The 27,003-nt window shown below is 48.8% G+C and overlaps 12 protein-coding genes across 12 annotated transcripts; 10 read left to right on the forward strand and 2 right to left on the reverse strand.

Moving 5' to 3' along the window:
• Positions 1-657: 657 nt before the first annotated feature.
• DEU56DRAFT_688743 (uncharacterized protein) lies at positions 658-1,128 on the forward strand (the record flags this gene model as incomplete). Its single annotated transcript, XM_041347074.1, has 1 exon — positions 658-1,128. A coding segment is annotated over one exon (471 nt), but the record flags the coding sequence as incomplete, so codon positions are not given.
• Positions 1,129-2,676: 1,548 nt separating this feature from the next.
• DEU56DRAFT_689516 (uncharacterized protein) lies at positions 2,677-3,360 on the forward strand (the record flags this gene model as incomplete). Its single annotated transcript, XM_041347093.1, has 2 exons — positions 2,677-3,135; positions 3,184-3,360. Coding segments are annotated over 2 exons (636 nt in total), but the record flags the coding sequence as incomplete, so codon positions are not given.
• Positions 3,361-3,393: 33 nt separating this feature from the next.
• Positions 3,394-3,660, forward strand: DEU56DRAFT_707821 (uncharacterized protein; the record flags this gene model as incomplete). Its single annotated transcript, XM_041347451.1, has 1 exon — positions 3,394-3,660. A coding segment is annotated over one exon (267 nt), but the record flags the coding sequence as incomplete, so codon positions are not given.
• A 1,329-nt stretch (positions 3,661-4,989) lies between these two features.
• DEU56DRAFT_915796 (uncharacterized protein) lies at positions 4,990-5,386 on the reverse strand (the record flags this gene model as incomplete). Its single annotated transcript, XM_041357789.1, has 2 exons — positions 4,990-5,036; positions 5,092-5,386. 2 exons carry the CDS (start codon positions 5,384-5,386, stop codon positions 4,990-4,992), a joined length of 342 nt encoding a protein of 113 aa, XP_041205218.1.
• Positions 5,387-5,648: 262 nt separating this feature from the next.
• DEU56DRAFT_742529 (uncharacterized protein) lies at positions 5,649-8,823 on the forward strand (the record flags this gene model as incomplete). Its single annotated transcript, XM_041348941.1, has 5 exons — positions 5,649-6,140; positions 6,197-6,487; positions 6,537-6,849; positions 6,949-8,415; positions 8,477-8,823. 5 exons carry the CDS (start codon positions 5,649-5,651, stop codon positions 8,821-8,823), a joined length of 2,910 nt encoding a protein of 969 aa, XP_041205219.1.
• A 1,676-nt stretch (positions 8,824-10,499) lies between these two features.
• Positions 10,500-11,284, forward strand: DEU56DRAFT_706948 (uncharacterized protein; the record flags this gene model as incomplete). The annotated part of the gene is made up of 3 exons (XM_041347427.1): positions 10,500-10,842; positions 10,891-11,051; positions 11,180-11,284. Coding segments are annotated over 3 exons (609 nt in total), but the record flags the coding sequence as incomplete, so codon positions are not given.
• Positions 11,285-12,089: 805 nt separating this feature from the next.
• Positions 12,090-14,663, forward strand: DEU56DRAFT_958832 (uncharacterized protein; the record flags this gene model as incomplete). The annotated part of the gene is made up of 7 exons (XM_041359291.1): positions 12,090-12,449; positions 12,486-13,092; positions 13,140-13,294; positions 13,345-13,723; positions 13,771-13,808; positions 13,860-14,192; positions 14,247-14,663. The coding sequence occupies 7 exons, from the start codon at positions 12,090-12,092 to the stop codon at positions 14,535-14,537; spliced, it is 2,163 nt and encodes a 720-aa protein (XP_041205221.1). The 3' UTR covers positions 14,538-14,663.
• Positions 14,664-15,664: 1,001 nt separating this feature from the next.
• On the forward strand, positions 15,665-17,473 carry DEU56DRAFT_820955 (kinase-like domain-containing protein). Its single transcript, XM_041354095.1, has 11 exons — positions 15,665-15,795; positions 15,848-15,934; positions 15,987-16,034; positions 16,085-16,220; positions 16,272-16,337; positions 16,390-16,569; positions 16,623-16,653; positions 16,705-16,742; positions 16,798-17,043; positions 17,100-17,352; positions 17,411-17,473. Exons 3-10 carry the CDS (start codon positions 16,006-16,008, stop codon positions 17,334-17,336), a joined length of 963 nt encoding a protein of 320 aa, XP_041205222.1. The 5' UTR covers positions 15,665-15,795; positions 15,848-15,934; positions 15,987-16,005; the 3' UTR covers positions 17,337-17,352; positions 17,411-17,473.
• A 104-nt stretch (positions 17,474-17,577) lies between these two features.
• On the forward strand, positions 17,578-18,420 carry DEU56DRAFT_820957 (uncharacterized protein). The gene is made up of 3 exons (XM_041354096.1): positions 17,578-17,886; positions 17,970-18,088; positions 18,153-18,420. Exons 1-2 carry the CDS (start codon positions 17,660-17,662, stop codon positions 18,064-18,066), a joined length of 324 nt encoding a protein of 107 aa, XP_041205223.1. The 5' UTR covers positions 17,578-17,659; the 3' UTR covers positions 18,067-18,088; positions 18,153-18,420.
• A 1,020-nt stretch (positions 18,421-19,440) lies between these two features.
• DEU56DRAFT_701819 (uncharacterized protein) lies at positions 19,441-19,836 on the reverse strand (the record flags this gene model as incomplete). The annotated part of the gene is made up of 2 exons (XM_041347326.1): positions 19,441-19,588; positions 19,637-19,836. Coding segments are annotated over 2 exons (348 nt in total), but the record flags the coding sequence as incomplete, so codon positions are not given.
• A 228-nt stretch (positions 19,837-20,064) lies between these two features.
• On the forward strand, positions 20,065-21,725 carry DEU56DRAFT_820962 (kinase-like domain-containing protein). The gene is made up of 6 exons (XM_041354097.1): positions 20,065-20,338; positions 20,392-20,676; positions 20,725-20,762; positions 20,812-21,124; positions 21,173-21,654; positions 21,705-21,725. Exons 1-5 carry the CDS (start codon positions 20,165-20,167, stop codon positions 21,404-21,406), a joined length of 1,044 nt encoding a protein of 347 aa, XP_041205225.1. The 5' UTR covers positions 20,065-20,164; the 3' UTR covers positions 21,407-21,654; positions 21,705-21,725.
• Positions 21,726-23,719: 1,994 nt separating this feature from the next.
• Positions 23,720-26,412, forward strand: DEU56DRAFT_958850 (cytochrome P450; the record flags this gene model as incomplete). Its single annotated transcript, XM_041359292.1, has 12 exons — positions 23,720-24,531; positions 24,592-24,635; positions 24,699-24,780; positions 24,829-24,902; positions 24,960-24,974; positions 25,032-25,330; positions 25,383-25,441; positions 25,493-25,532; positions 25,592-25,602; positions 25,652-25,828; positions 25,880-26,176; positions 26,254-26,412. Exons 1-12 carry the CDS (start codon positions 24,124-24,126, stop codon positions 26,410-26,412), a joined length of 1,665 nt encoding a protein of 554 aa, XP_041205226.1. The 5' UTR covers positions 23,720-24,123.
• Between the last annotated feature and the right edge of the window lie 591 nt (positions 26,413-27,003).

A 27,003-nucleotide genomic window follows, 5' to 3' on the forward strand; every position in this document is an offset into this window, starting at 1 on the left:
AGGATATGTAGTACTGTGTGGAGCTGTAGTGAGCTGTCCAGCAGGGACCAAGCTGTGGAGCTTGCATGCTGTACAGCTCTGTACAGCTCTGTACAGAACATTGTAGTTTACTGATGTATATGGCAACAAAATATGAACACCTCAGCAATAGCGCAACACTCTTTACTAAACGGCCCAATAGCTCAAAACTGGGATCTACTCACATTACAGGAACCGCATATCAACGCTACGAAAAACACAATCTCTTCACCCTATTTCCACGCAGTATACCCATCAACCAGATACTCATCCCCAGATTCAAGATCAAGAGCTGTCACACTAGTAAACAAATCTATCAACACTAACGCCTGGCAACAAATCCCTTTCCCATCGCCAGACGTGGTCATAATCCAAATTCGCGGCAACTTCGGCCGATGTACCATAATTAACATATACAATGATTGTAACACCACAACGACACAAGACCGACTCACGACATTCTTCGAAACTAACATGGCACACTTACGACCAACAGATGACGACCACGTACTCTGGCTAGGGGACTTTAATAGGCACCACCCATTATGGGACGAAGATAGAAACACCCACCTCTTCACGGCGCAATACCTCAACGCCGCACAACCATTATTAGACCTCATTTCCGACTATGGACTGATAATGATGCTGCCAAAAGGGATACCAACGTTGCAATCAACCGCCACCAAGAATTGGACAAGACCGGATAATGTCTTTTGCACTGAACATACTGAACCTTATTTTATAACATGTAACACCAACCCCGCGTTACGCGGTCCAGCAACCGACCACGTACCAATAATCAGCATACTCGAACTCGAAATCCCGCGAGTGGACGTAGAACCGGTCTCAAATTTTAAGGAAGTCGACTGGGAAGCGTTTAATAAACTCCTCGAGACGGAATTAGCTAAGCTCCCCCCGGTTCAGCCGCTGGTTACTAACGACGAATTTCAAAGGGCCGCAAGAGACCTCACAAACACCATCCAGAGGGTCATCATCGAGAAAGTCCCTCGCTCACGCCCAAACCCTCATTCCAAGAGATGGTGGTCGAGAGAACTCACTCTAATGCGCCGCGAAGTAGCGAAATTAGCTAACCTATCCTATAGAACGAGAGGAATCCCGCACCACGCCAGCCATGAAGAACATCGAATCAAGAGGAACCAATATTCGGAGGCGATCAAGCAAGCGAAAAAGCACCATTGGACCGAATGGTTAAACGACATGTCGGGCAACGACATCTGGATCGCAAACAAATACATAACATCAGCAGCAAGCGATGGAGGATTATCACGCATCCCAACGCTTAAACAACGCAATGGAACAGCGGACACAAATGAAGAGAAAAGTATAGCGCTAGCTCAGGCCTTCTTTCCCCCGCCCCCACTCCACTCCTCTGTACCCGCTGACTTCGTATATCCAACAGCCGTCCCTACGCCAGCCCCAATTACCGAAGACCAGATCAAACGAAGCATATCGAAACTCAGTCCATTCAAGGCACCAGGGCCAGATGGCATATGCAACGTGGTTTTCATCCGATGCGCCAAGTTACTAACCCCTCACTTACTACAGATATTTAGAGCGGTATTCACGCTGAAGACCTACTATGACCCTTGGAGAGAATTTATAACAATAGTATTACGCAAGCCGGGTAAACCGGACTACACGGTAACGAAAGCCTTCCGCCCGATAGCGTTGCTCAACACTACCTGCAAGCTATTAACAGTGGTAGTGGCAGATGAACTAACCTACCTACTAGAGCACCACAACCTCCTCCCAAGCACCCATTTCGGAGGTAGACCGGGGCGGTCTACAACAGACTCATTGCACCTACTGGAAGCAACTGTGAAAGACGCGTGGAGACAGGGTAAAGTAGTTTCAGCGCTTTTCCTCGACATCGAAGGGGCTTTCCCAAACGCGGTAACCGATCGATTACTACACAACATGCGCGCGCGGAAACTACCAGAATCATTAGTAACCTTCACCGAACGCCTATTGATAGGAAGACGCACCAAATTGAAGTTTGACGGCTATTTATCCGAATGGATTCCCATAACGAACGGGATAGGTCAAGGAGACCCTTTATCTATGATTTTATATGTGATATATAACTCTGACTTAGTTGATGTAGCATCTAATCGAGAGAAGACTGAACGCACTCTGGCGTTTGTGGACGACACAGCCTTTCTAGCAATCGGGAGAACATTTCAAGAGACCCACCACGTACTAAAGAACATGTTAGAAAGACCGGAAGGGGGATACGCTTGGGCAAGTACTCACAACTCTAAATTCGAGGCCTCAAAGTTTGCGTTAGTAGATTTTTCAATGAATAACATCAAAGAACGTCCACCGTTGATAACAAGAGGAATAACGATCAATCCCTCACCAACGCACCGATTCTTAGGCGTGATTCTAGACCAGGCGCTCAGATGGAAGGAGCACATAGCCTTCGCCATAGCTAAGGGAACAGCTTACGTAATGCAGCTACGTCGACTCTCTAACTCCTCGTCAGAAATATCACTATCACTCATGCGCCAATTATATTTAGCAGTCGCTCTACCCAAAATGCTCTATGCTATAGACCTGTGGTTCCGCCCAATCTACTCTGGAAGCTCCGATAACCCCAGACACGGCTCCATAGGCATCGCGAAACGATTAAGTTGAATTCAACGTACCACGGCAATCAATATCACAGGGGCAATGCGGACGACGGCCTTAGACACCCTCGAAGCTCACACCAAACTCATGCCCCTTCAACATCGCCTGCAAAACCTATGTTACCAAGCAGCCATACACCTCGCAGCTCACCCGCCCACTCACCCTCTATATCTCCCAACCCGCAAAGCAGCCAAGTGTTTAGTAAAGCGACACCAATCTTCGCTCCACCATCTCATCCACGCAACGGAACTGGACATAGACTCGGTCGAGACCACAGTCCACATGCGCCGAGCCCCCAATACCGTCCCACCATACTCCATTTCGATTGCGGCAACACGAGAGGAAGCAATAACTGAACACGACGCAAACATGAGCGAGATCAAGATCTACGCAGATGGTTCGGGAATCGAGGAGCAGATAGGCGCATCAGCCGTATTAATAAGACAAGGATGCCCGCACAACCGGGTCCTGAGGTACCACTTAGGATTTAAGGAAGAACATACAGTATATGAGGCGGAATTAGTCGGACTCACCTTAGCAGCCCAACTACTAGCGACGGAGAGAGACGTGACATACCCTATAGCGATTTTCATCGACAACCAAGCGGCGCTAAGATCAGGTGAACTTTTCTCGACTAAGCCAGGCCACTACCTGATCGACCACTTTCGTAGATTAATATCCAGAGCGAAACGAACGAACAGAGACCCGGACTTCAAAGTAACGCTACATTGGATATCAGGCCATGACGGGGTGCCAGGGAATGAAGAAGCAGACAAGGAAGCTAAGAGGGCAGCAAAAGACAAGAGAGACACCAGCAACCACAATAAACTCCCTCCATTCCTCCGAAAGAACTCTCTCCCATGTAGTATTTCAGCACTGAAACAAGCGCAAAGAACGGAGTCAGCCGCACAATGGGCAAGAATATGGGCCAAGTCGCCCAGATATCAAAGAGCGGCAGCAATCGACCCCAACCTTCTCTCAGGATCGTTCATCAAATTGGTCAAAGGTTTACCCAAGCGTCACGCCTCCTTACTGCTATGGCTACGCACCCGTCATATCTCACTCAACGCACACCTCCACAAGATCGGCAAACACGCAAACCCAGACTGCCCGCATTGCGCTAATGTACCAGAAACAGTAGAACACTATGTCCTCGCATGCCCCCATTACGAACATGAGCGACAAGTCCTACGAAACGCACTTCGACGGAAAGCATCCTCACTCCCATACCTCCTATCCAACAGCCACGCTAGCACGCACCTCTTTCGTTTCATCAACAATACTGGTCGCTTCAAAGCCATATTCGGTGATGTATCCCCCCTCCAAAGAAAAACACGCAATGACAATCCTCGCAGCATTATACATTAAATCAACTCAATCAAAATACAATCCGCAAATAATATACTATTTATCACGGCAGAAAGACACACAAGATCGGAGACAAGTCGGAAATTATAGAGAGAACCGGAATAGACAAGTCGACGGCGGCACAGCGCAAGAGTCCGCCCTCAAGTTCCAGATCCCACTACTCATTTAACGCTCTCCAATCATTCTTTCCCCGTACGCATCACGTACTTGTTTCATCCAAACCACACGAAAAGCATACAATACCACGAAACGTATTAGTCGGGTAACGCCTACTTAGCATTCTCGTGCGTCTAAAACGGCCGGCAGGAACGGCGGACCATTGGGGGAAACTCACAATGGGGCATTCGCAGAGAAAAAGAAGCGGAGGGGACACAGGTGTCCCCTCACCTAGATAGAATGTCCTACATAGGGTATATACCCCAAATGGACAGTAATTCGATTCAAAAAAAAAAAAAAAAAAAAAAAACCAATAGGTAAACGCTACATGTTGCCACTACATCAGCAAACTACAACTTTCTCCACAGAAGGTACAGGATTTGCGTTCTCACGACAGTCAGCCACAGACTCCACAGCTCCGCCAATATCACAGCAACTCGTGGCCACAAAGCATGCATTGTCTCCAGTCACTCACAGTTCCACAGTACAGCTGCGAGACTTCGCAGCAACTTGCAGTTGAAAATCTATTAGTAGTGGTATCACCTTAAAGTCTACACTAGTAAGATACACATTTGACTTGAGTAGTCTCGAGCTCGATGATTGAACTTAAAATAGCATGGCACGGCAAAAACTTAAGAACGGTCTCTGAGATACTGACTGTCAAACTCATTCATAAGGGGTATAGTACAACATATACTATGTACTGGTGTATTCATGTGAGGGAAAATGACGCATAGTATAAACGATTCGAAGTTGAATATTGTAATGATGCGAAAAGAATTCGAAGCACTCGGATCAATCAAGCTGGATGGTGAGTTGCCGGCCGCACTCTGTAACTTCTACTGAGATAGGATCAGCCTCCTCATGACACCGCGTCGTCTCGTCTCGTGAGCTTACCGGGTTGCAGATGACTTCCAGGTGTTCGAGTCAAAGAAGAAATATGAGTCCACCCGTTTTCCTTGAACATAACTCTCATGCACCCCAATCCCATATCTGTGTCGTCCAACCTCTTCTCCGCCTCTTCGGCACGGAATCTCAGCAGGCTTGCCAACATCTCATTCTCCCGCATTACACAATCCGCCAATGGCTTCTGTGCTTGATAAACGTCGTGTTTGGCCCTCACAAGATCCATCACAAGATTGGCCTCAGAGGCAGTTGGGTCCTGTATGGACTGTTGAAAGGTAAGGCGCATTGTGAAGGGGTGAGCGTCGAGATTGACATCACCATAGAATTTACAATATGAAGAATTTCATATAGGTCCGACGGTCCTTTGCGATGATGTGGATCAGGGGATTTTTCGCCAATCCCTGATGCGCGTGCTGACAGAGATTGCAGATTTGTTATGTTCATTATGTAGTGTGGGGTGGTGTGCGTTGGAGAGGTCAGTACGGAAAATGCCGGAAGATTGAAAGCTTACTTACATCATACTAGCATATGTCTTGCTGCTCGCTCTCATGTATCACTGTCCGTCATGTGGAAAAGCCTTTCAGGACCACACATCTATTGCTCGTCATATGAGCCAACCTCGGTCTGGATGCAATACCTGGCTGGAAGATATTATCAAGCTTGACTCCATCATCCCGCCGCATGATTTCACGCACTCAGCAGATGTCGAACCTCGTGTTTCTCAAGAACCAGAATTCGGAAGCGAGACAATGCTGGATGACTTTGGTGACATTAGTGGTGAAGAAGTGAATATCGCGGGAGCGCACAGTGGAACTCAGGACGAGGGCGGTGAAGTTACCGACTACTTTCCCGACCCCCCGCTCGCCTATGAGGATGGCTACACCTTTTTGAGCCTATTTGAGACTGACAAAAATAGTATATATCGCAAAACCAACCTTTACTATCCATTTAGCAGTCGGGCAGATTGGCGAGTTGCAGCGTGGCTGCTTAGTTCAGGCCTGAGCATGGGGAAGATTGATTCCTTCCTATCGCTTGAAATGGTGAGTGTTCGAACCTTTCAAACTCGCTGCCATCCCTTGACTTTCGGGATTTTTAGATCAAAGATTTACCGTTGTCGTTCTGCTCAGCCAGAGAATTATGGGGTCGAGCTGAGATGCTCCCCAGCGGTCCACGTTGGATGTCCCAAATAATTCCAACATCGCACCCTACAAAGTCGCCCGTGGTTTTGTATTGGCGTGACCCTATAGAGTGCATCGCCAGCATCTTCAATCACCCCTTATTTCACGGTCGTTTGGACTTGACACCTCGCAAGGTGTACTCCACTGCAGAGAGACTGTCTCGTGTATACACTGAATGGATGACGGGCGATGACGCCTGGGACATGCAGGTATGTAGCAAGTCGAATCTCGATGTCTCCGGCTCATTTATATTTGAAGTCGGCGATACCTAGCGGCGCAACCCTCCTCGGCACCATCCTATCCTCCGACAAGACAAACATCACCGCATTAACAGGCGATCGCATTGCTCATCCGCTTCTAATTAGCCTTGCAAACATACATGCCAGTACACGACTCAAGTCTTCATCGAGCTCTTTTGTTCTCACTGCCCTACTTCCGGTCCCAAAGTTCGTGCATAAGAAGAAGCGGATGAAGGGTGTGTTGGAGGACCGCCTTATACATCAATGTCTAGATATTGTCCTCGAACCTCTGAAACAGGCCGCTCGCAATGGTATCATGTTGTTGGACCCCAGTGGACACAGCCGTTATTGCTTCACCCCGCTTGCGAGTTACATCGCCGACACCCCCGAAGCCATGATGCTGGCCACTGTTGGTGGAAAGACGTCACCAGTGACCATGGCGATGTACAAGCAGTTCGGGGATGACTTCCAGCATGAACCCCGAACGAAATCAACAACTCTTGCGCAGCTTGCTGTTGTGCGCTCGCGCGCTGATCCTCTTGATATTGAAGCTTTCTTCCGCGAAGCCCAGAAGTTCCGTCTAAACGGTGTCGCTGAACCATTCTGGCGGGACTGGATACTTGCGGAACCCTCCCATTTTCTTACACCGGAACACCTCCACCACATTCACAAGGAATTCTGGGATCACGATGCACAATGGCTCATTTGCATTGTTGGAGAGTCCGAGATCGATTTCCGGTTTTCCATCTCGCAGCCCGTCACCGGTTATCGTCACTTTCATGCAGGCATTTCAAGGCTCAAACAAGTCACCGGTCGCTGCCAACGAGATATTCAACGATATATCATTGCACTATGCGCGGACGCAGCACCTCCTGGTATAATCACTGCCATACGCGCACTCATGCAGTTCCGCTATCTCGTGCAGTCGCCGCGCATTAATGGTGACGATCTTGAGCGCATCTCAAGGGCATTGGATGAGTTCCATGCCAACAAGGATGCAATTATTGACGCCGGAGCTCGCCGAGGGAAGGGCAATAGACCCATCACCAACTGGTATATACCCAAGTTGGAGCTAATGCAAAACATTGTTCCGAGCATTCGAAACTCTGGCGTCACAATGCAATGGTCTGCGGATGTCACGGAACATGCACATATCAGCGAAATCAAAGACCCTGCAAGGGCCAGCAATAACAACAACTACGATCCCCAGATATGCCGACACCTGGACCGCGCTGAAAAGTGTCGTCGCTTTGAGCTCGCTACCAGCCTTTTAGATTCGACTACGAAGGAGCCAGAGGACTTAGACGCTGACGCTGACGTTGACGCTGACGTTGACGCTGACGTTGACGCTGACGTTGACGCTGATGTTGACGTTGACGCTCAAGATATTCCCATTGAACTTTCCGCGACACAGCAACACCCAGGTCGTCCAGTCACAAACTATTTTGCCATCGCTAGGGCACTCCAGTTCAGGGATGCGGCTTTAGTGCCCATTCCATTACGCTCATTTGCCATTGGGCGCACTGCCTTTCATGTCGGATATGATCCCTCCATCAGGAGTATCTCCGTCGATGAAGTCGCCATCAAATTTTCCCTCCCAGATCTACGGCCAGCTATCGCTGACTTCCTTCAGCGTGAGGCAACTTACGGACCCCAGCATGTCCACGCGATAGGCGGTCCAAGAAGGGCTGGGCCTATGACTGTCCTTCCATTTGACAAAGTTTCGCTCTGGTACAAAATCCGTTTGCAAGAGACGAACTTTCACGATGGTTGCACCATCAGACCGGCTCAGACATTGAATTGCGCTCCACCTAGTGACCCCTGGATTCTAGGCCGTTATGACACGGCTATCATTGAGACTACTGCAGGTTCCTCATGGCCTAGTGGTCGACTTTCAGGTATGTTTTTGTCTTGTGTGGTGTTACCCATATCCTAGCCTAAACTACTACCCACCTGTAGGTCACACTGTTGCTCAGATCAGACTCATCATGCGGCCTGTTGGTAAGAGCGGCACACGCTGGTCATGGATGGATCGTTTTCTCACTTATGTGCAACGCTTTGACATCTCGCATGATCGCGATCCGATTACACAGCTGCACCTGCTCAAACGAGCAAAACGTTCAAACGGAGGTCGGATGGGGGACATTGTACCAGTCTCTCAACTCCGGGCGCCTATCAACCTGATCCCTCGCTTTGGAGCAACTGCGGATAAACGTCTAACCACCTACAACAGTATGGAGCATGCCACGGAGTTTTGGTTGAATGAATATTGGGAAAAAAACACTTTCTTCGCGCTATCAGGATAGTATTTGATTCATGCTGAGATTAGTTTGTGTGCCATCATTATTGGCTTAGTTACTTCCATTTGTATCCTAGTACCGTTGTTTCTCCCATGCTTTGTTCTTCGTGCCTGTCAAAATGCCAGCTGCGCGACATTGCCGAACAATTGACCTAGGGATGAAGCTGTCATCCTTCCTTTCAGCTCCCCCGCTCCACGACACAGACGCTATGGATAAATTCACTGATTTGGAACTCAACCGTTTGATACTCCAAGAACCCCCGCTCGCCAGAAAGGACAAGGACAAGCTCGGCTACATCTTGTCCCTGATTTTCCAGTCGTGCACGGTTGAAGTTCCCAACGCGAAAGATCTTGCTATTCCGTTGAGGAAATTACCTTCCAATGCCGGGCTCGATCACCTAGAAACCTTCACTCTGAAGCCAGGTGGAGATCCGATGGTGCACCTGTATGATAGCGCAAAACGTCAATGGAATTGGCCACTTTCAAAACAGCGTAAACGTGAAAAAAGCGACTTGGTTCAGGGAGGAGGGAGTAGCATGGGTGAGAAGTCAGGAGATTGGGTATTGATCGATGAAGCAACCCAATCTCAGTTGTCCTCTGGGAGTCTAGGTGTCCCATCCACCAGTGAACTTACCGCGAGCAAGTTGCCATTCGCCGATGGGGACCTATTCGCTGATGAGGGGCCAGAAGTTGGAGAGGAGTCAGAGGTTGAGGAGGGGTCGGAAGTTGGGGAAATGGAGGAGGACTCACTCGAAGCGCCCTCGATTAAAGCCGAGGATCCATCAACGATGGAACAAATTTTCTCATCGTTCTTTAACATTGTTTCTGTTGCTCTCATCGCATCGCAGCCTAAACTCGCTCGGGCACACGACTTATCGCGCACCTGGAGTGCAGCAAACTCATCTCGCCCAGTACCCGGTGAAGAAATTCCACGGAAACCAGATCTTACCTTGCTGGATGATGTTGAGGCTAGGTGGGATACGATCAAAGCGGTATGCGAGCTGACATCCAGCGCATACCAACCTTCAAGCACCCTTGCGAAGACTCTCGACACCAAAGCTTACCTTCTTCTGAAGCACCAACCCTGGAGACGGTTCGCATTATTGATATCGGTGTGCAATAGCTATCGCGATCTTCGCGTTCACGTGTACGACCATTCGGGGGGTGTCGTGAGCCCTTGCACTAGCATCCAAAAGGAGCCTAACAAATTCTTGCGCATCTTGTCGTGCATCGTCTTCGGCAATCTAACATGCATCGGGTATGACCCCACTATCACCATCTTCGCGCATACGCTCCAGCAGGACACTGAGATCACACTCTAATTCCCCCTCCCCCCCCCAGATCGAAAGTTCCTCTGACACACCCTCCCACCCCCGCGAGATCGAGAGCACGCCCTATAACGAGATTGAGAGCGCACCCTCCTGCAACGAGATCGAGAGCGCATCCTCCTGCAACGAGAACGAGATCGAGAGCACATCTTCTCAGATCGGCAACCCCCTCTCTGAGGAGGGCACAGAGCGCGCTGAGGGTGACTCCGCTGAAGACGACTTCGTCGTGGAGCTCCCTATAGAAATCCCTCAAGATCCTACAGTCCACGAACCTCTACCACGGCCGATCGGAAAAATACGTGTCAAGGACCACTACTACGATATCTTGGAAATTATTTTTTCCAGACAGGGTCTTGTGGGTCGCGGCACCGTTTGCTATCTGGCCAGGAAGGACGGGGAGGAGTTTATTATCAAGGATTACTGGGCCATGGGGGGAGATGAAGAAGCCTTGAATGAGATCCACATGATGGAGAAGATGAGCGGTGTCCGCGGTGTCCCCAAGCTTGTCGAATATTGGCTTGTCGAGTCCGAGCCCAACAAGGTTGATCAAACGCAGAATTATCGGTTCAAGTCCGTGCGAAGCCTGAAAGGCACATTCCGTACTCATGTTCGCGTTGTCTTGAAGCCCCGCGCGCGACCTTTGCATAAATTCCGCACAAAGTTAGAGTTGTTGACGTCGATACGAGATATTGTGCAGAGTACGTACCATACATTGCAATTTAAAGCTTTTGCTGACTTACCATTAGTTCAGAAGGAAGCGGTGGAACAGCGCAAGGTCCTCCACCGTGATTGCAGTCTGAACAACTCCATGATTGAGGACGATGGTAACGGCTCCCAAGGAATGCTGATAGATTGGGAGTTTGCGGTGAAAATCGCCAAAAATGAGACCTACACTGTTGGGGGCACCGTAAGCGTTTTTAATTCGTAGAAGGGTCGGTACTAATGAAGCGCGTTAAGGGCACATTACCTTTCATGTCCCGAGCACTTCTCTTCCAGCTTCACCTCAAGAGTCCAGGTGACATGGTGGCGCACAAGGGAGCCTCGAGTTCGAAACCATACCCAGCCCCCCTGATCAAGCACAGCTACCAGGATGACCTCGAGTCCGTGTTCTACGTGTTCATCTGGATTTTGATCGAATTTAGAGGTCCCCTTGGCATGAAGCGCATTCTGGACAAGAGTTGCACTTGGATACCGCATGAATGGTCCGCGTCCAAGTTCAAGGCGTGCTGTGATAGTAAAACATCGTTCTTTTTTTACGAAGAACACTACGCCAAGGAACTCACCAACCAGATCCACCCGTACTTCAAAAACCTCCTTCCCGTTGCATTGGAGTGGCATCATCTGATAAGAGACCCGAAGAACGTAGGTTTCGACGACGTGATTTCGATGTTGAATAGACATATCGTGACATTTCCAACCAACGAGTTGTCGCCTCAGCTCCTGGTCTCAACGTGGTTGCTCAAGGCACTCAACAAGGCTGACTCGGAGGCTTCAAGCAGTGGCGAGGAAGGGGAATCTGAATCACGGTTAGTTGCTGAGCCCATGGTGCGCAACAAAAACAAACGGGTTATTGATTATCGATGGACGATGGAAGCTGTGCCCAAGCCGAAAAGGAGCAAGACTGGATAGGGACTCGCACACATATACATGTATCATTTACAATTACATTGGTCATTCGAGTCACGTGATATAACATGCACTTCCGAAAAACGTAGCACTGACTCATTGATATGAATTCTTACCTCTACTATTACTCAAACTTCGACCGGCGAAATCTTTTAATCATGCCCTGCGGGTCAGCGCTTCAGCCCTTGACTCCGAGTCATACTTCCAAAAAGCGCTTGTGATGCTCCTTCGTCAACAGACTATTAAAAGCCTTCAAGGCAAGTGTCCGGTCCACAATTACTGCACGCTATCATCATTCCTTCTGGTGTCAGCTCCAGTCATGCCTTCTCAATCTCAGAATCACGCTCGCGCTAGCCCTAAGAAGAAGACAAAGCGTAAAGCTATCGACTCTGATGGGCAGCGTGTTTCAACAAAGAGAACGCGGGCTGGGGCTGAGGCACCCCTTGTGTTGCAGCCGACTCCTGATGTCACCAACTCTCAGGCTGTGCCCCCTCGACGTTCCGGACGTCATGGTGCAGGACAAGGAGGCAGAGCCAGTCAACTAGAGATAATCGGTAATCTCTTGGGTGCCTCGACACGAACCAGTCGACCCAAAGGCTCCACCTCTCTTGACTCGGATGTTCCTAACAACCCGCTTGCTCCGGAGCCGCCTCGTAAGGGTCGTGGAAGCCACTCAAAGGTAGGTTTTCTTATATACTTAAAGTTGCAGTGACAGGCTTATAACGCTGGATATATATTCAGAAGCCCCCCCCCGCCATACAGTGCCTCCAAGATGACGGATTCTGCAGCTTCTGGACCTCGGGCCAAAAAAACAAAGGCAACGAAGAATGCTGCTCCCCCTGCCTTAGATTTTGAGGCCCCGAACCTCCAGCCCAGGCTTGTGCACCGCGAAGCGGGCGCGCGATTTGGATTTGCTCAGCATATCGTTCCCCCTGGCACAGAGCCTGACCTTCAAGCACTTAACAATTCTTATGTGGCTGCGGCCAGGGAGAAGCAGACTTCTTCAGCGACTTTAGGTACCACTGGACATCTTCCCATTGCTGTCGTCACCTCTGAAAACCAGCATTCGGTGGTACCTTCAAATCGCACATTACCTGCACATCAATCCGATGCTGACTCAGACTTGTATCAGAACCTCGACCCTGCCCTTCGACCTGTCAATGATGAACGTTTTGATCAGTATGAACCGCAAGACACAAGATCCGACAGTTCGGGAACATCTAGCGAAGGCGGTGATGGAAGTGCTAGCGATGAAGAGGCAGATCACACAGACGACAATGTTGGCTGGGGGGCAGCACATGGGCGCATGACTGCACATCCTGGTAAGCTGTTAGTTATCACCGTTGTGAACACACTAAGAGAGTGACAGGATTCTCGAAGGAAGATTTACCATCCCAACCCCGCGTTGCCCTCGCGCTTCCAACCGACTTCGAATTTCAACATTCCCGCGATGAAGGTGACAATGATGCGGAGAGATCTTTGGTAGCAAATAATAGCTCCAGCGATGATGATACTGTGACCCAGGTATAGTTTATATAATTTCCTGAAGTCCGCTAATTTTTTCTTTCCTACAGCCGGCTGATCCCCAACCAGATGACGTGTTACAACTTCACCACAAGAAAAATGGACGCCCTCGCCTTCCTGATCCTCAATTTCTCGAACTCTTACATCACGCCGAGACAAAGAAACCCAACCACAAGTCAAGCAACACACAAGCCAAGACTGCATTGGCGAAATCTGACGAACCAGGCGAAGGACCTAAAGCTACTCAACTGGGCTGGTATGGTCCTCGTTGGAAGAGCTTCCTCGAGGATACGAAGGGCGAGTGCCGCGTCCAACACGCGATCGAGAACCCATTCCCGAAGCTGGTCAAAGACTTGACAGGTTCTGTCAACGAGGTACTCATGGCCTCACTTGTCGAATGGCTTGAAAGTGGTCAGCACGTCGAAGAGGGTACGTCTTTTTGTGTTTGCTCAAGACATTACTCAAATGTCTACCAGGTATCTGGCCTGATCACAAGCACGATATGGCCAAGCTGGTATGTATTTTTGTCGTTGCATGTCCGATCACTAATGCGCTGTTATTTTAGCTGTATGAGGATTTATCAACCTGGCGCTCAGACCTCAAGAAGATTGTGATTAACATTGTGCCTTCTATGTACAATCTTATCCCCCCACCCCACATCCCCCCCCAACAACGTGCCGCCTGGGTCACAGCTGCCGCTGGGGAGTTGCTGGAGGATGCTAAGTTTCTGCGCAATGGTCTAGATGACCTCGGCAAAACCCAAAACGCCGCTCATCCCGCGCTTCGCGAGGCCGTTATTTCTTTCTTTTACACATCATCTTACCGCGTCGCTCGCAGGAGGCCTGAAATCTTCCGGACACAGTTACCACTCGAGTGCTTGGCATTAGTTTGCACCGCGGTATGTTTTCTGCGCTTCTATCTTACTAACAATCTACTGACATCATTTCTGTAGGTTAATTGTGTCCTGGACGGCCTTGCTAAGAACGGCAGCGGAAAATCATTTCCGAAGTTTACCGCGAAGGAATACGGTTCGTTGTATAGCCTTACGGTCACTAAGCTGCAGGGGATCTTGGAACATTCTTACCATGGACCGAAGCTAGTGCAACAGCTCCGTTCCTGGGCTCGAGCTGGATGGCAAGGGCTTTTATTTCGTGATGTTTTGCATACTGACGAAGTTCGCACAGGGCGGAATCCTACAAGGTGGATGGCGGCTTCAATGATGCTGCGAAGCATTCGCATTTGAAATTTGTCCTTGATTGAGGTCTTAGCGCTATTCCCCCGCACTGATTCTATCTCGAGCATCATTCCCGCTAGTGTACAATGTATCGCGTTTTCCGCCGCCGTGTTTGCTATCTGATTGAATACCATCAAAGTTTGTTGATCATTGTGCTTATCTGTACACGTGTGGACTGGTTGGACAGTGAGCAGCGGTAGTACAATGGTGCTTATCTGTACACGTGTGGACCAGTTGGACAGTGAGCAGCAGTAGTACAATGATATATTATTGACAATCTATGTACAATGAGCCTTCTCTGTGAGTCTGTAAGTTGTCTGTACGAAAATTTACAGAGTGATGTGGTACTGTAGTGAACTGTACAGAAGGGACCAAGCTGTATCGCTCGGGCTCTGTACAGAACTGTACAGTTCTGTACAGAGCCCAGTAGTTTGCTGATGTAGTAAATGACGCAAAAAACGCGTTCCGAGTCCAAGCCAGACTGTCCTCCTTTGGTTATAACTGAAGTGGATTTGCCTCGCTCTGTGCCACTGTGGTGCCCCTTGATTCAAACCTGCACTTGGAACCAGATGCGTGTAAGCCTGCATAACGGTGGAAAATACGATTTCCCGTGCAACCTCACTTGAACCGCACCTGCAGGTCAGATTCAATTCACCACAGGCCTCACAGGATCAATCGAAGATGGTGTGGAGACAGAACTAACCATACTAGTGACTGACTAGATCATAATGAGGTTTGGATGAGGTTATTCATTATGCCAATCAGGGTTCCTTAAAGTTACGTCGACAATGCAGCTTTCTTCGATTATGTACATGCGGCTTCCGGCCAGCGCGCTAATTTCTTCCACACACTCAGGCGCCTTGCAAATTTAGGTGGTGGGTACACGAGGACTCCTGGTACTATTTAGTAGGCACGGCCAGTTCCTCTCAAATCTGCCCACTCCTACTCTCCCTTCAATCAGCGCATCGCAGACCTCCATTAACAGGACCATTACCATGGGTTGCTGCACGTCATTATTTCGAAAGCCCCAGCAGACTCGTATTGTGAGGCACTGTTTCAGTCATTTGATTCGATGACTGACCTTGCCATCATATTGACAGATCGATAACGGCCACAGCAATCCTGTAGGGAGATTTGCCGTCCCCGAAGAGTCCGCAATGTGAGCCTTTTAACCGAGGATTATGAAAAACGGTCTCCCATGCTATAACAGCCCCTTGACGGTTTCAGTCTTACCAGAGCCAGTGGCCGATAACACTGCTCTACAGTCGTATGTCCGATGACCGTATTACGATGAATAGCACTCAAAATATAGGCCATAGAAATTCACAATTTCAGCTTTCGGCACTGCAAGCCGAGAGGCTCAATTCCTCCACACTATCCAGCAACGTGGATGATAATCTTGCATCGTAAGTATTTCGCCTACTCTGGGTCATAAGACACATCCTCATGAGATACCAGCAGCACCGTCATTATACCAATGGCCACTGGTATATATGAAGCGCGGCCGTAAGTGCAATTTTTTTCACGAAATGCAGTTATTAAAACACGAGATGCAGAGTGGTCTTCGATGCGGACCCATCTGACATTCCGTTTACAACCATCGGGAGGCAATCGATTTATCCTGCGTCATCTGGTGGCTTGGGCGATGTCTGGAAGTGCTCAATGGGCATCGATCCTGCAACTTCTACTGAGGTACATATGATGTAGCTCTGCGAATTTCCTGTACTAATAACTATTGCACAGGTTGCTGTAAAAACTATCAGGATAGCGGACATACGCAATGAACAAGCCATTCAAAAAGCGACGAGGGTATGCTAGCGTGAACTCCCCATTGTGAAGTGTGTTGAATGTCCGCCCGCAGAGACTTCGCCGCGAAGTAAATGTGTGGATTAAACTGAGACATAAGCATGTTCTTACTCTTCACGGCACGGTCTCCGGATTTGGTCAATTGCCTGCTCTTGTTTCTACATGGATGGATAACGGGGCACTTCATGGCTACCTGGAGCGCACAAGCCTCACCATGGAACAGAAACTCAAGCTGGTGAGGTTTATCATGCAAAATACAAGTCCTTGCTAATGGACGCCCTTAACTAGCTGAAACAGGTGGTGGATGGCCTGAGATATCGTACGGGATTGCTGCTCTGAATACATGTTTTCTCTCTGACAACCTCTCTAGTTCACGGACAGGGAATAATTCATGGGGACATGACCAGCGTATGTACTCTTCGGCGCTACTGAGTCCTTACTAACACTAACTCTATGATTGAAGACAAATGTTTTGATTGACCGTGATGGCAACGCATTCTTGGCAGATTTCGGTCTCTCTGTGGCTCTCGCTGAGGGCGACAGATCCTACTACAACTCGTATTCGAGCGGCGCTGTCCGGTGGTTAGCGCCCGAATTGATGGGCTCACCGGAACCAGAAAACACCGCAGATATCCGTGACAGCGAGGACGACTTCCAGAAACCGAACATTCAAAGTGATATGTTTTCGCTCGGTTGCATCATGCTACAGGTTAGTTATGTATGCTAAACCCTGGTCGAGTTTCACCTGAGTCTTGTTTCGTACAGGTCTTCTCGGGTAGACTTCCCTTCTGGTGGATTAAACATGTTCAACAGGTATTCCATGCTCAGTTCAAGCGCACAGAGCCATATCGACTGGACTCCAATGTGTCCGTTGGCCACCAGCATTTGGATTTCATGCGGAAATGTTGGTCAGCCAAGCCTGAAGTCCGTCCTTCCACTGGGGATGCCGCATCCTTTGTGGAAGACGAGCTGGCAAAGGTTCCCTCTCTCCCGTCCGACTAGATGGGGCTTGAAACATGTACGGTTTTAAGTTGGACTTGGACTGTGGTTGTGGCTCACCTAAGTATATCGGTCAGCTTGATTAACGTGCTACTCAGTGTCGGGACCTCATTATATTACTGAGTACAGTACACATAGCTGTATGAACGTTAAATTATAGTAGTTTGTGTTGAACAAGCATACCCATCATTTCAAGTTGTAGACCCATCTTCACTCGGAGGTGCGGCGGCCACGTAGGATAACTTGAAACTCCGACCGTTACAACTTTCACTAGCACTACATAGTACACCGCACCACTTTTCACTTTTAGACTTGCCAGCGGCGCCATGCCAGCCCAATATCAGTCACTCTCAACCAACGACCCCGCTGAAACAGAGGGCGATCCACAACTGCAGTCTCAACTCAAGCAACTCGATGCAGATCCTCGTTTTAACCACCCCGCGCCGTCGCTCTGGAAGCGCGTTGCACTCCTTCTCGTGACAGCATTCCTCTTCTGGGCTGCATTCCAGTTGCAGTCCCCGAAATCCCAACCTAAAACTATTCATGCTGATAGGTAAGCGGTATTTTGTATCACAAACTCTTTAATCCGTCTGTGCCCCGGCGAATGGTGCAGAGTCTGACTGCCATCTTGCACAGATACTCAAAGGAGTTCAAATATCGCCCAGCAGCGAGTCCTGTGATTACGGAGCGACTCAAAGATGGTGTAGTCCGTCTTCGCGGGGCATATTTCTAGTCGTATGGGTGACGTTGTTAAGGTAGATTTCACATAATTACAGCACTTTGGTAACTGAGCTTACCTTCCATGAGGACTTATTTCAGACCAGTCATTGTATATCTTAGATATCACTATCATTCCCGACCTTCATTCTTGTCGTACATCTCCCCCTTTCTAATACCCACAACACTCTTTATACAGAACTGAGGATTGTGCCACTCCTCACATCTTCGTGGATGGGTATATCCCTCAGCCTTGGATTTGACTGTGTAGTCGAGGATCTAGAGTTTGCTGACAGCAAATTTTATGACTCTATCCACTTCTCCGTTCTATGCTCTCTAACGCCGTCATGCTTACCTTCAATAGTCTGCGTTCATGTGCCTTGCTGGTCGCTGTCACTATTTTCGCGCAGATAAGTTGGTTGCGAAACACATTAGGCTTCATCTTACGCATTTCAGGCACTTGACCCAGCAGTCGTAATCTTGGATGTTCTGGAGAATGAGAACTAGGGGATTGAAACCCGATGGCATGGGGCCCGATGCTGAATACCGTCACGGGGACAAAATGTACTATGGGTCGTGGGTACCCCAGCGTCTATCGTTCACGGGAACATTTGATATCGTCCTCTCGAAGCCACAAGTGCAGGACTCAACCTATCGAATATCAATCCCACCTGCCAGCCGCAAAACCTTTCCAAGTTCGCCAGGTCATCAATCGCACGCATCGGGGTTGCATTCATTTATACATCGTCTATGGCATTCGGTATTGTCCGTTAGTACAGATAATAATAGGGGTATCGAGTGGTCAGGTATCTACATACATTCATGTCATCTACAATCTGCCTTCTGATACATAGTTGTTACAGATATGGTCGAGTCGGTCTGAGACACTGCGTTGTATGAACGCATTGACCTCGACCAGCATTGACAATATGCTGTTCCCAATATTCGTGGCGCTGTAGAGGTGATGCATCATGTGCCCCAGGGAACACTTTGAATTACATTGCAGGATTGTCATCTGGAGAAGTGACACTGTCATCCGAGCAAATGGATGCTGCGTTCAGCAAAGGTGTTCGGTCCAGGAACGCGGAATCACAGAGATTACGAAGGTCCGTCAAGTCGACCTCAACATCATGTAGGCTCCATGGTAAATGTGGCGCATCAGCGGGCGTCATGATGCATTGTGTATGTGAGTAATCCGGTTCGTGGGATTCTAGGCGCAGAAGAGAACTCATTCCCATTGCACACGATGCTTGTGGCGGTGCTGTCGGTTGCGGGACAGTGCTGTAAGTGCTGCAGTTGCTTCTGCGGATACTAGTCCTGCACCGCTCGGCTTCGCTTGTGGTCTTGTATGATAAGGTGAATAATCCAGCCTACCTGAGACAAAGAAACTCACGATAACTGATGCTCGAAGCTCTTTCATGTCACAACAAGCGACTCCAATGTCGTAGCTGAGCCCTCTGAAGAATTCTTGGTAATCCTTAAGCAATGTGGTCGCATTATATGCTCTGGAACGCAATTCTAACATTCCTTCGCGCAAGCTACGCCCAAGTCAGTTGCTTTACGTCACCAGAGCAGACAAAACGTACACGACAAGTCTTTCTCCCATTTGGCTTCTAAGCATGACATCGGGTAGAAGACCATCTTCTACTGCAGACTCATACAAGCCTTGGGTTTCCTCAAGTAGCTCTTCCAGCTCCTTGATCCTTTGGCTAGGCAAATGAGACCGTAAAAATCCAAGTAGTACACCAAGTATCGTCGCCGCTCCTATGCAAAGCCCAAACACATTAGAGAAAAATGAGAGCAGATTGTTATCCATATGAGATATGAGAGGAATGAGGAATGAAGTTGTCACGTCGACTGGTGTATGACTGTGGTTGTATCCGAGGAGGAGGGCTGGCTGTCGGAGATAATTCAATTCCCCTCGGTCTTTTATGTAGAGTCGCCCAGCCACATCCAGCATGTTTATCATGAGGATCGGTACATATATACATATATATATACACATCAGTTTCATCGCATAATATCAAAATCATCAACTTGGACCTACAACTTTGGCGGCGTCTTCCTGTGCATACACTGGCACTCAACAGCCAACTTGCAGCTGCCACTCAGCCATGGTCTATGATGAGACTTATCGCAATACGAGCGAGATGCGGTGGTCCAACAGCTACTTCTTTCTGGAGGTAAAAGGGTATGTGCTACGTCCGCGATACCATCCAGATTGGACTGCATCGTGGCCTGGGACGAATCGCAGCAAAAGCCAGTGTGAAGACTCGGTTATTCCAAACGTGTGTCAATCGATTTACCAAACTAGACGTTGAATTCAATTCTCTCCTCCTAGCTTCCCCACATTCTCGATGCCACGCAACGAACTACTGGTCGAACAGTTTGCATCAAGTGGATCAGGAAAGCCTACACAGAAAACGAGAGAGCCATCTGCGAGTACTTGCGATCACCTCAGCTATCACTGGATCCTACGAACCATTGCGTTCCAATTATTGAATTCATTCCTGATCCATCTGTTGACGGTGCCTGCTACCTTGTCATGCCGCTACTCCGTCTATTCAATGATCCGGAATTTGTGGTAATTGGAGAAGTGGTGGAGTTTATTCAACAAATTCTCGACGTATGAAATTTATGGCTCTTACATGCAAAATCCTAACTTTTCATGCAGGGTCTGCACTTTATGCATAAACATGGCGTAGCTCACCGGTCAGTCGGAATCTTCCTGCCTTTTATCTAGTAAAATGACGTTCTGCAGCGATTGTGTCGGTCTAAACATTATGATGGATGCAACCACCATGTATCCAAATGGGTGGCATCCAATCCGCCGTAGTCTATCACCAGATTTAACTGATGCCGCGCACCATTGCGATCGCATCGATGCCAACGTCAAATACTTTTTTATAGACTTTGGAATCTCAGCCCGTTTCCTCCCAGGGCAGCAACGTACTATTGCTGATTTACGAGGACGTGAACAACGACCTCCCGAGCTTGTGGCCGGACTCCCTCATGATCCTTTCAAAATAGACATGGCCATCATTGGCTATCTACTTGATGACAATTTCTACAAGGTACGTGTTCGTTGAAAAATACTGAGCGCTTAGGATAACTCTCGTCAGATATATGCGGATTTGCATTTCCTGTCACCTTTAGTAAACGCATTGAAGGCAGACGATCCAGCTCGACGTCCAACATCGGAAGAAGCACTTGTGGCATGGAACACCATCCGCCATGTCATAGATCAAGCAAAGTATCATTCAAGATTGCGCAAACATGGGGAGACATTATCCGAGGCATTGCTCAACAGCTCGCTTCATGCCTTCAAGGGCGTCAGGCGACTTGTCGCCCCATAAGTTGCTGACGCGTCTCGCAAAGTGTTGCAAGTCGCCTATCCACACGCTCATTTTAGCAGTATGTGTACAATATCGATGTGATAGTCACGCCTTAATGTTGATAGCAGTATCTGCAGACTGCGTGTTCAAGCGATTGATTCCTAGTCTACCAGCATGAGAGGACAGCAGCTCCTGTCGGCATTGTTGCTACTCGTACGTTGCATAGCTGCGGCGGCTTCCTCATCAGTTTCATGGGTCATACCATATCTCTGCAAAGGTATCAAAGAGGAGCATGGATTGGTGATGACGAACTACTCACGTGTTCCTCACGGCAAGGAGCAACATTGTCGGGATGCCTGGAGATTCTCACAGGAAATGAGCTGATATTTAGTCGCCGAGGCTGAAGCTGAATTGACTGTTGTGGGGCATTTGCAGGTCGAGTGCTGGAGCGCAGGAAGCCGAACAACTTGCGCAGACCAGGCCGAGATGATGTGTCTGCTGAGTAATTAGGCATGCGGTTTGTGTCATCGCCGAAGAAGTCATTGCCATGAACAAGTGTTAGGACAGAAGGAACTCAGGCATGATCGAACTAGTAGACTCACATATCTTGCCAAGCCTCTATTGTTGGTTTGTCGTCTAGGCGCAAGAGAGATCTTATGAGACAAATGAGTGAAAGATAGAGTGATTGCAAATGACTAGCTCACGTCTGTAGATCGAGCTCGTACCTAGCGAATAAGCGAAATGAGTATGAAGGAGAAGAAAGATGACTCGCCTTGAGCTTAGCGTTGGGATCCGCATTGTCCTGAGCGACACATAAAATCACTTAGAAAATATCCTGATGAAAGTGATGTATACACGCACGTCAACACCACGAGCACGCTTGAGTGCTGCTTCCAGACTCCATACATAGATTTTTGCATTAGGTCCATGGATAGCACTGGCAAAGTATTGTCCATCAGAGGACACGGCAACAATCGAGATCTGATTGTCGTGTCAAAGTGGGTCTCCGACTTGCTGATTGGTTTTGAGGTCCAGATGCGAACTGAGTAGTCCTTTGACGCACTGACAAGATGGCATCCATCGGGAGACAGGCAAATAGATGTAACGTCGTTGGTTTGACCCTGAAAAATGATGCCGTCAATCCATCAATGTGCCATTTTCGGATGCGATCAAATGCAGAGAAGGGATCATGTATGCGCCATCCTTAGACCAACATATCAATCTCACCCACCGTTTGTATCCCTTTATCTCAATGATGAGGTCGCCGTCCTTTGACCACACATGTACACGGACCATGTTGTCATCACTGCCGCTCGTGAATGTGTCGCCCACCCACCGTTTCATCACCGGTCTTTATCGGTGGTGCAATTTGTCGCCCACAAACACGGCCATTGCGACTACCTGGTTTCCATCACCATCGCAAGGCTTTCCTACTGGCTTTCCATCTCTTGTCCACTGGCAGATTGAATCATCGCCCCACGTCCTCATTTCATTCCCACTGGGGCCCAAGCAGGCAACGCCGCCGTTGTACCAGTCGTCACACTTGATCATCCACCGTGACATCAAGTTCCCTGCTTTACTTTCTGGCATTGGCTTCTTCCACGATGTGGTACGGATGTTGTGGTTGACGAAGTATGACCGACCGTGTGGTGTGATGTGCCTTTCGCATCCAGGAACGAGCTGCCCGGGGTAATCTATACTTGACCATGAGTCTCTCGCTCTCATCGCACTTTTGTTGCTCACCCAATCGTTCTCCTGGTACAGGCCGGCGTGATGCAAGCATAAAGAGCACGTCGTCGAAATATTCTGGTTAGTCATCTGCCTCCGCTTTAATACCAATGTCTATCCACATAGGAGGGAGCGCCTCATTCCCTCCTGCTTGATGTTCAATAGGTCAATGGGTTTCACAACGTGCTTGTTCACCTTCCAAAAGTGCATCCTGGCGATGCTGTGCACCATAAGGTGGTGGAATGCTGGAGTGCTTCAGGGAGCTCCAAGTCCTGACAAGTTCAATGACAGATTTGCTCGTTCTAGTTCTCTCCGTTTCGTTGGCGTGCGTTACTTGACCTTTTTGTGCAGCATGATGACGATCGATGCCGTTGGTGTAGAAGTAATGAAACGGCCGGCTAGACTTGCTGTTATGCTGTAATTGCAGGTGTGTTGCTTAAAAAAATTTCTCGTTGTTCTCAAGCCGAATTTCGAATCGATTTATCAACTCCATTTTGATTGAAATGTTGCTTGTGTCAAAACTCCGAAACCGCCGCGCCGTGTGTGGTGTCAGAGCCTCTTCGCTAACCTAGCTGTACTTCTACTAAAGGTTAGTGCAATGACACCATACAAATGATGTCATTTTAATATGTGATATTACAGGTCGGCCCCTTCAACTGTTGCCATAATTGAGGGTGCATGGGTATTATAATGCGGTTGCCTGCCTCCCCACAGTGCACCATAGGGTGCCGGGTCCTCGGTCCTCATCAGAGGAGCAAGGGTAATCGGAGAACTCGTGAGTCTCCCCAAGGTGCTTTACGTTGATTGCTGGAACCTTCCGACTTTGTCGTGCTCTATCTGGCTGCGCACCATTTATTTATATTCCAACATGACAAAAATCTTTTTATACACAATCATATCGGCATGCATACAGCTTACCAGTCCTCTGATGAGGCTACAATCAGGTTTACAAAGTAATAAAAGGTCGTCCAGTACTCGATTACTGCTAGATCATACCCTTGTTCACAATCATGGATGTGTCGCAAAGCAAGCACTACGGCAGAGACATCTGGCTTGCCTGGAAGGACCTCTGCCTCGCAGTGTCCCTAACAGGTTCAACGATACGTGTCTCTGTGCTGATACTGGCGTCCCTCTGTCTCCTGCAAGTGTATCGCCAAAGCCAACGAACGACACGCATCCGAGGACCTCAGAGCCCAAGTTGGGTGTTTGGCTTGTCCAAGACAGTGGTAAATTCCACCGCCACAGCTGTACTGTTCGAACGTTGGGCCATAGAGTACGGTCCAGTGTATAAAATCCCTGTCTTTTTTGGACAGTCCAGGGTCATACTATGGGACCCAAAAGCAATCTCTCATTTCTTTGCAAGAGACACGTGGTTGTATAACCAAACTCCGTTCAACAACACCGCCGTTCAAATAATGGTATGTCCCTTCACTTCCTTGTACAGATATATGGTCATGCCGCATTTCTGCGACTGACAGATTGGACGTGGAATTCTGTGGGCCGATGGCGAAAGTCACAAAAGGTCGGAACTATGACCTTCAAGTGGTGCCGAACTAAATCCGAGCCATACTTTGTCATTCATCAGGCAGCGCAAGGCTCTCAACCCTGCCTTCAGCGCAGCTGCCATCCGCAGCCTGACTTCTGTTTTCCTAGATGCTGCTCACAAGGTCAGTCACTAATCGTTCGCCCGTCACTGTACTCGAAATAGGTCACAGGCAACGATCGCTTGGGACGCTGAGATAGGAGCGAACCAAGGAACTCATTCCGCTGTAATTGATGCTCAACAATGGTATTTGTTTTCTCCCTAAAAGTTTCCTACCCACGTACTCAGACATATATTATGCAGGATGAATCACATCTCGTATGTAAATCTATTGCTCTCCACCAGGCTGCGTCTCATCCAGCACCCGCCACGTAGACTTGACAGTGCTGGCATAGCCATCCTGAACCATGACTTCGGCGCACTCGATGGACATGACTCCGATGTCGTGCACATCGTGAATGAATCTGTTTTACCTGCTAATGTTTCCCACGACGTTATTATGCTCGCACAGAGTTTTCCTTCCATCCTGAAGCTACCATGGCGTCGCACACGGTTCTCACAGAAACAGAGCCTGATCTTTGGTAAAATATGCCACGAGATGTTATTGCGGACGCGCAAGGAGAAAGAGACTGGGGGCGCGGAGCACGGGGACAAATCATGTTTGGGTTTGCTTCGTGAGTCCTGCCCTTCGTTTGCCGAATTGCAAACGCTACAACTGTTGTACAGTGAAAGCTGAGGATTCTGGTGAGAGCGCAGGAATGACTCACGAAGAAGTACTAGCTCAGGTATAATCATAGAAGTCCCCTGAGCTATGTGACACTGATGTCCATCTCCAGGCAAGGGCTCTGCTCCTCGCCGGCTTTGAGACCACTTCAGGTAACGTGTATTCGTCTAGCAAACGAACCGCACACTCACCATTCATTGCATTTCACCAGCCAGCATGACAGTAAGTTTCGAATCGCTCACTGCTTCACCCGCGTTTCTCAACTTCACAGTGGGCTTTGATAGAACTTGCGAGGAATCCAGACGTGCAGACCCAGCTTCGCAACGAGTGTCTAGGCTTCGGGCCATCCCCCTCATACGACGAGCTCACGAATAAGCTTCCCTACCTAGACGCTGTAGCGAATGAAGTTCTTCGCGTCCACCCGTCAGTCAAAGAAACCATACGATCGGTGCGTATACGACAGTCATTCAATGCAACTCGCTTGAACTGACAATGACAGGCTACGGAAGAAGACGTAATCCCGCTCAGTGAACCCATGCGTACGGCGGCCGGTACATATACCGACAGCGTATGCATCCCAAAGGGGACAGTGGTCGTTGTCCCACTCGCTGCACTCAATTGCTCAGTTAGCATGTGGGGGCCTGACGCAAAGGAGTTCAAACCTTCCCGGTGGTTCGAAGAGAACGAGGACACACGTGGGGCTAGAGAGACACTGCATGGCTATCGTCATTTAATGTCATTTGGCGATGGCCCTCGGATGTGCTTGGGGCGCGTATTTGCATTGACAGAGTTCAAGGTATGCAGCTGCTCGCTTTACTCTTTACTGCGAGTATTGGTTCCGATTCGTTTTGACCGTGTTTGGTTTCGTCCTAGGCCGTGCTGTTCGTGCTTGTGCGAAACTTCGTGTTTGAGATGGCGGATGGCCCTGGGGTGCAGATTGTGGAGAGTTTTGGGCCTTTGCCAAGACCGAGTGTGGTCGGGAGTGCTGAGGCTGGAGGTGTGCCCCTCCGGGTACGCCGCTATGAGGTTTGATTGCGGTCTGAAGCTATGGAATACCACTGTATATACTACTGTAAGAGAACTGCACGTCAATCTCGAGATGTACCTATATATATGTGCTGGAGTGGTATTGGTTTTCGCGCATTTGCAGGTACAGTGCTGAAGCGAAGGGAGCCGAAGAAATTGCGCCGACGAATGGGGGGGTTGGGGTATGGGCCTGTGGGCGGAGCTGAGCGACGCATCAGTGAACCAGTGAACAGACTAGGATGTCATAATTAACTACATATAGCTAACAATCGCAACAATTAGTTGTACACTTCAGACGAGGCTATGTTGTATGAATGTAATAGACAAGTCAGAATAGATATTTCCGTGTGACGACAAGAGCCTAGTGCATGGTTGGGGCTGAGACATCATGATAATCCATAAGAAAAGTGCGAGAGAGAGGGATTTAAAAAAACCCCGAGCAAAAGAAACAATCAGATGGCCTCGAGTTTGCGACGTCGAAAGCGCAAGAGTGGCAAACCGCAGCAGCTCACTTCATAGGAAAATTCCCCAGCCTTCTCAGTTGAGCTTTGTGTTTGCATTGGTCGTCCTTGTGACCCATTTACCCCCGCTGCGACA

Source organism: Suillus clintonianus (genome assembly GCF_016758775.1).
Source record: "Suillus clintonianus strain FC179 chromosome Unknown DEU56scaffold_74, whole genome shotgun sequence".
Taxonomy (NCBI): domain Eukaryota; kingdom Fungi; phylum Basidiomycota; class Agaricomycetes; order Boletales; family Suillaceae; genus Suillus; species Suillus clintonianus.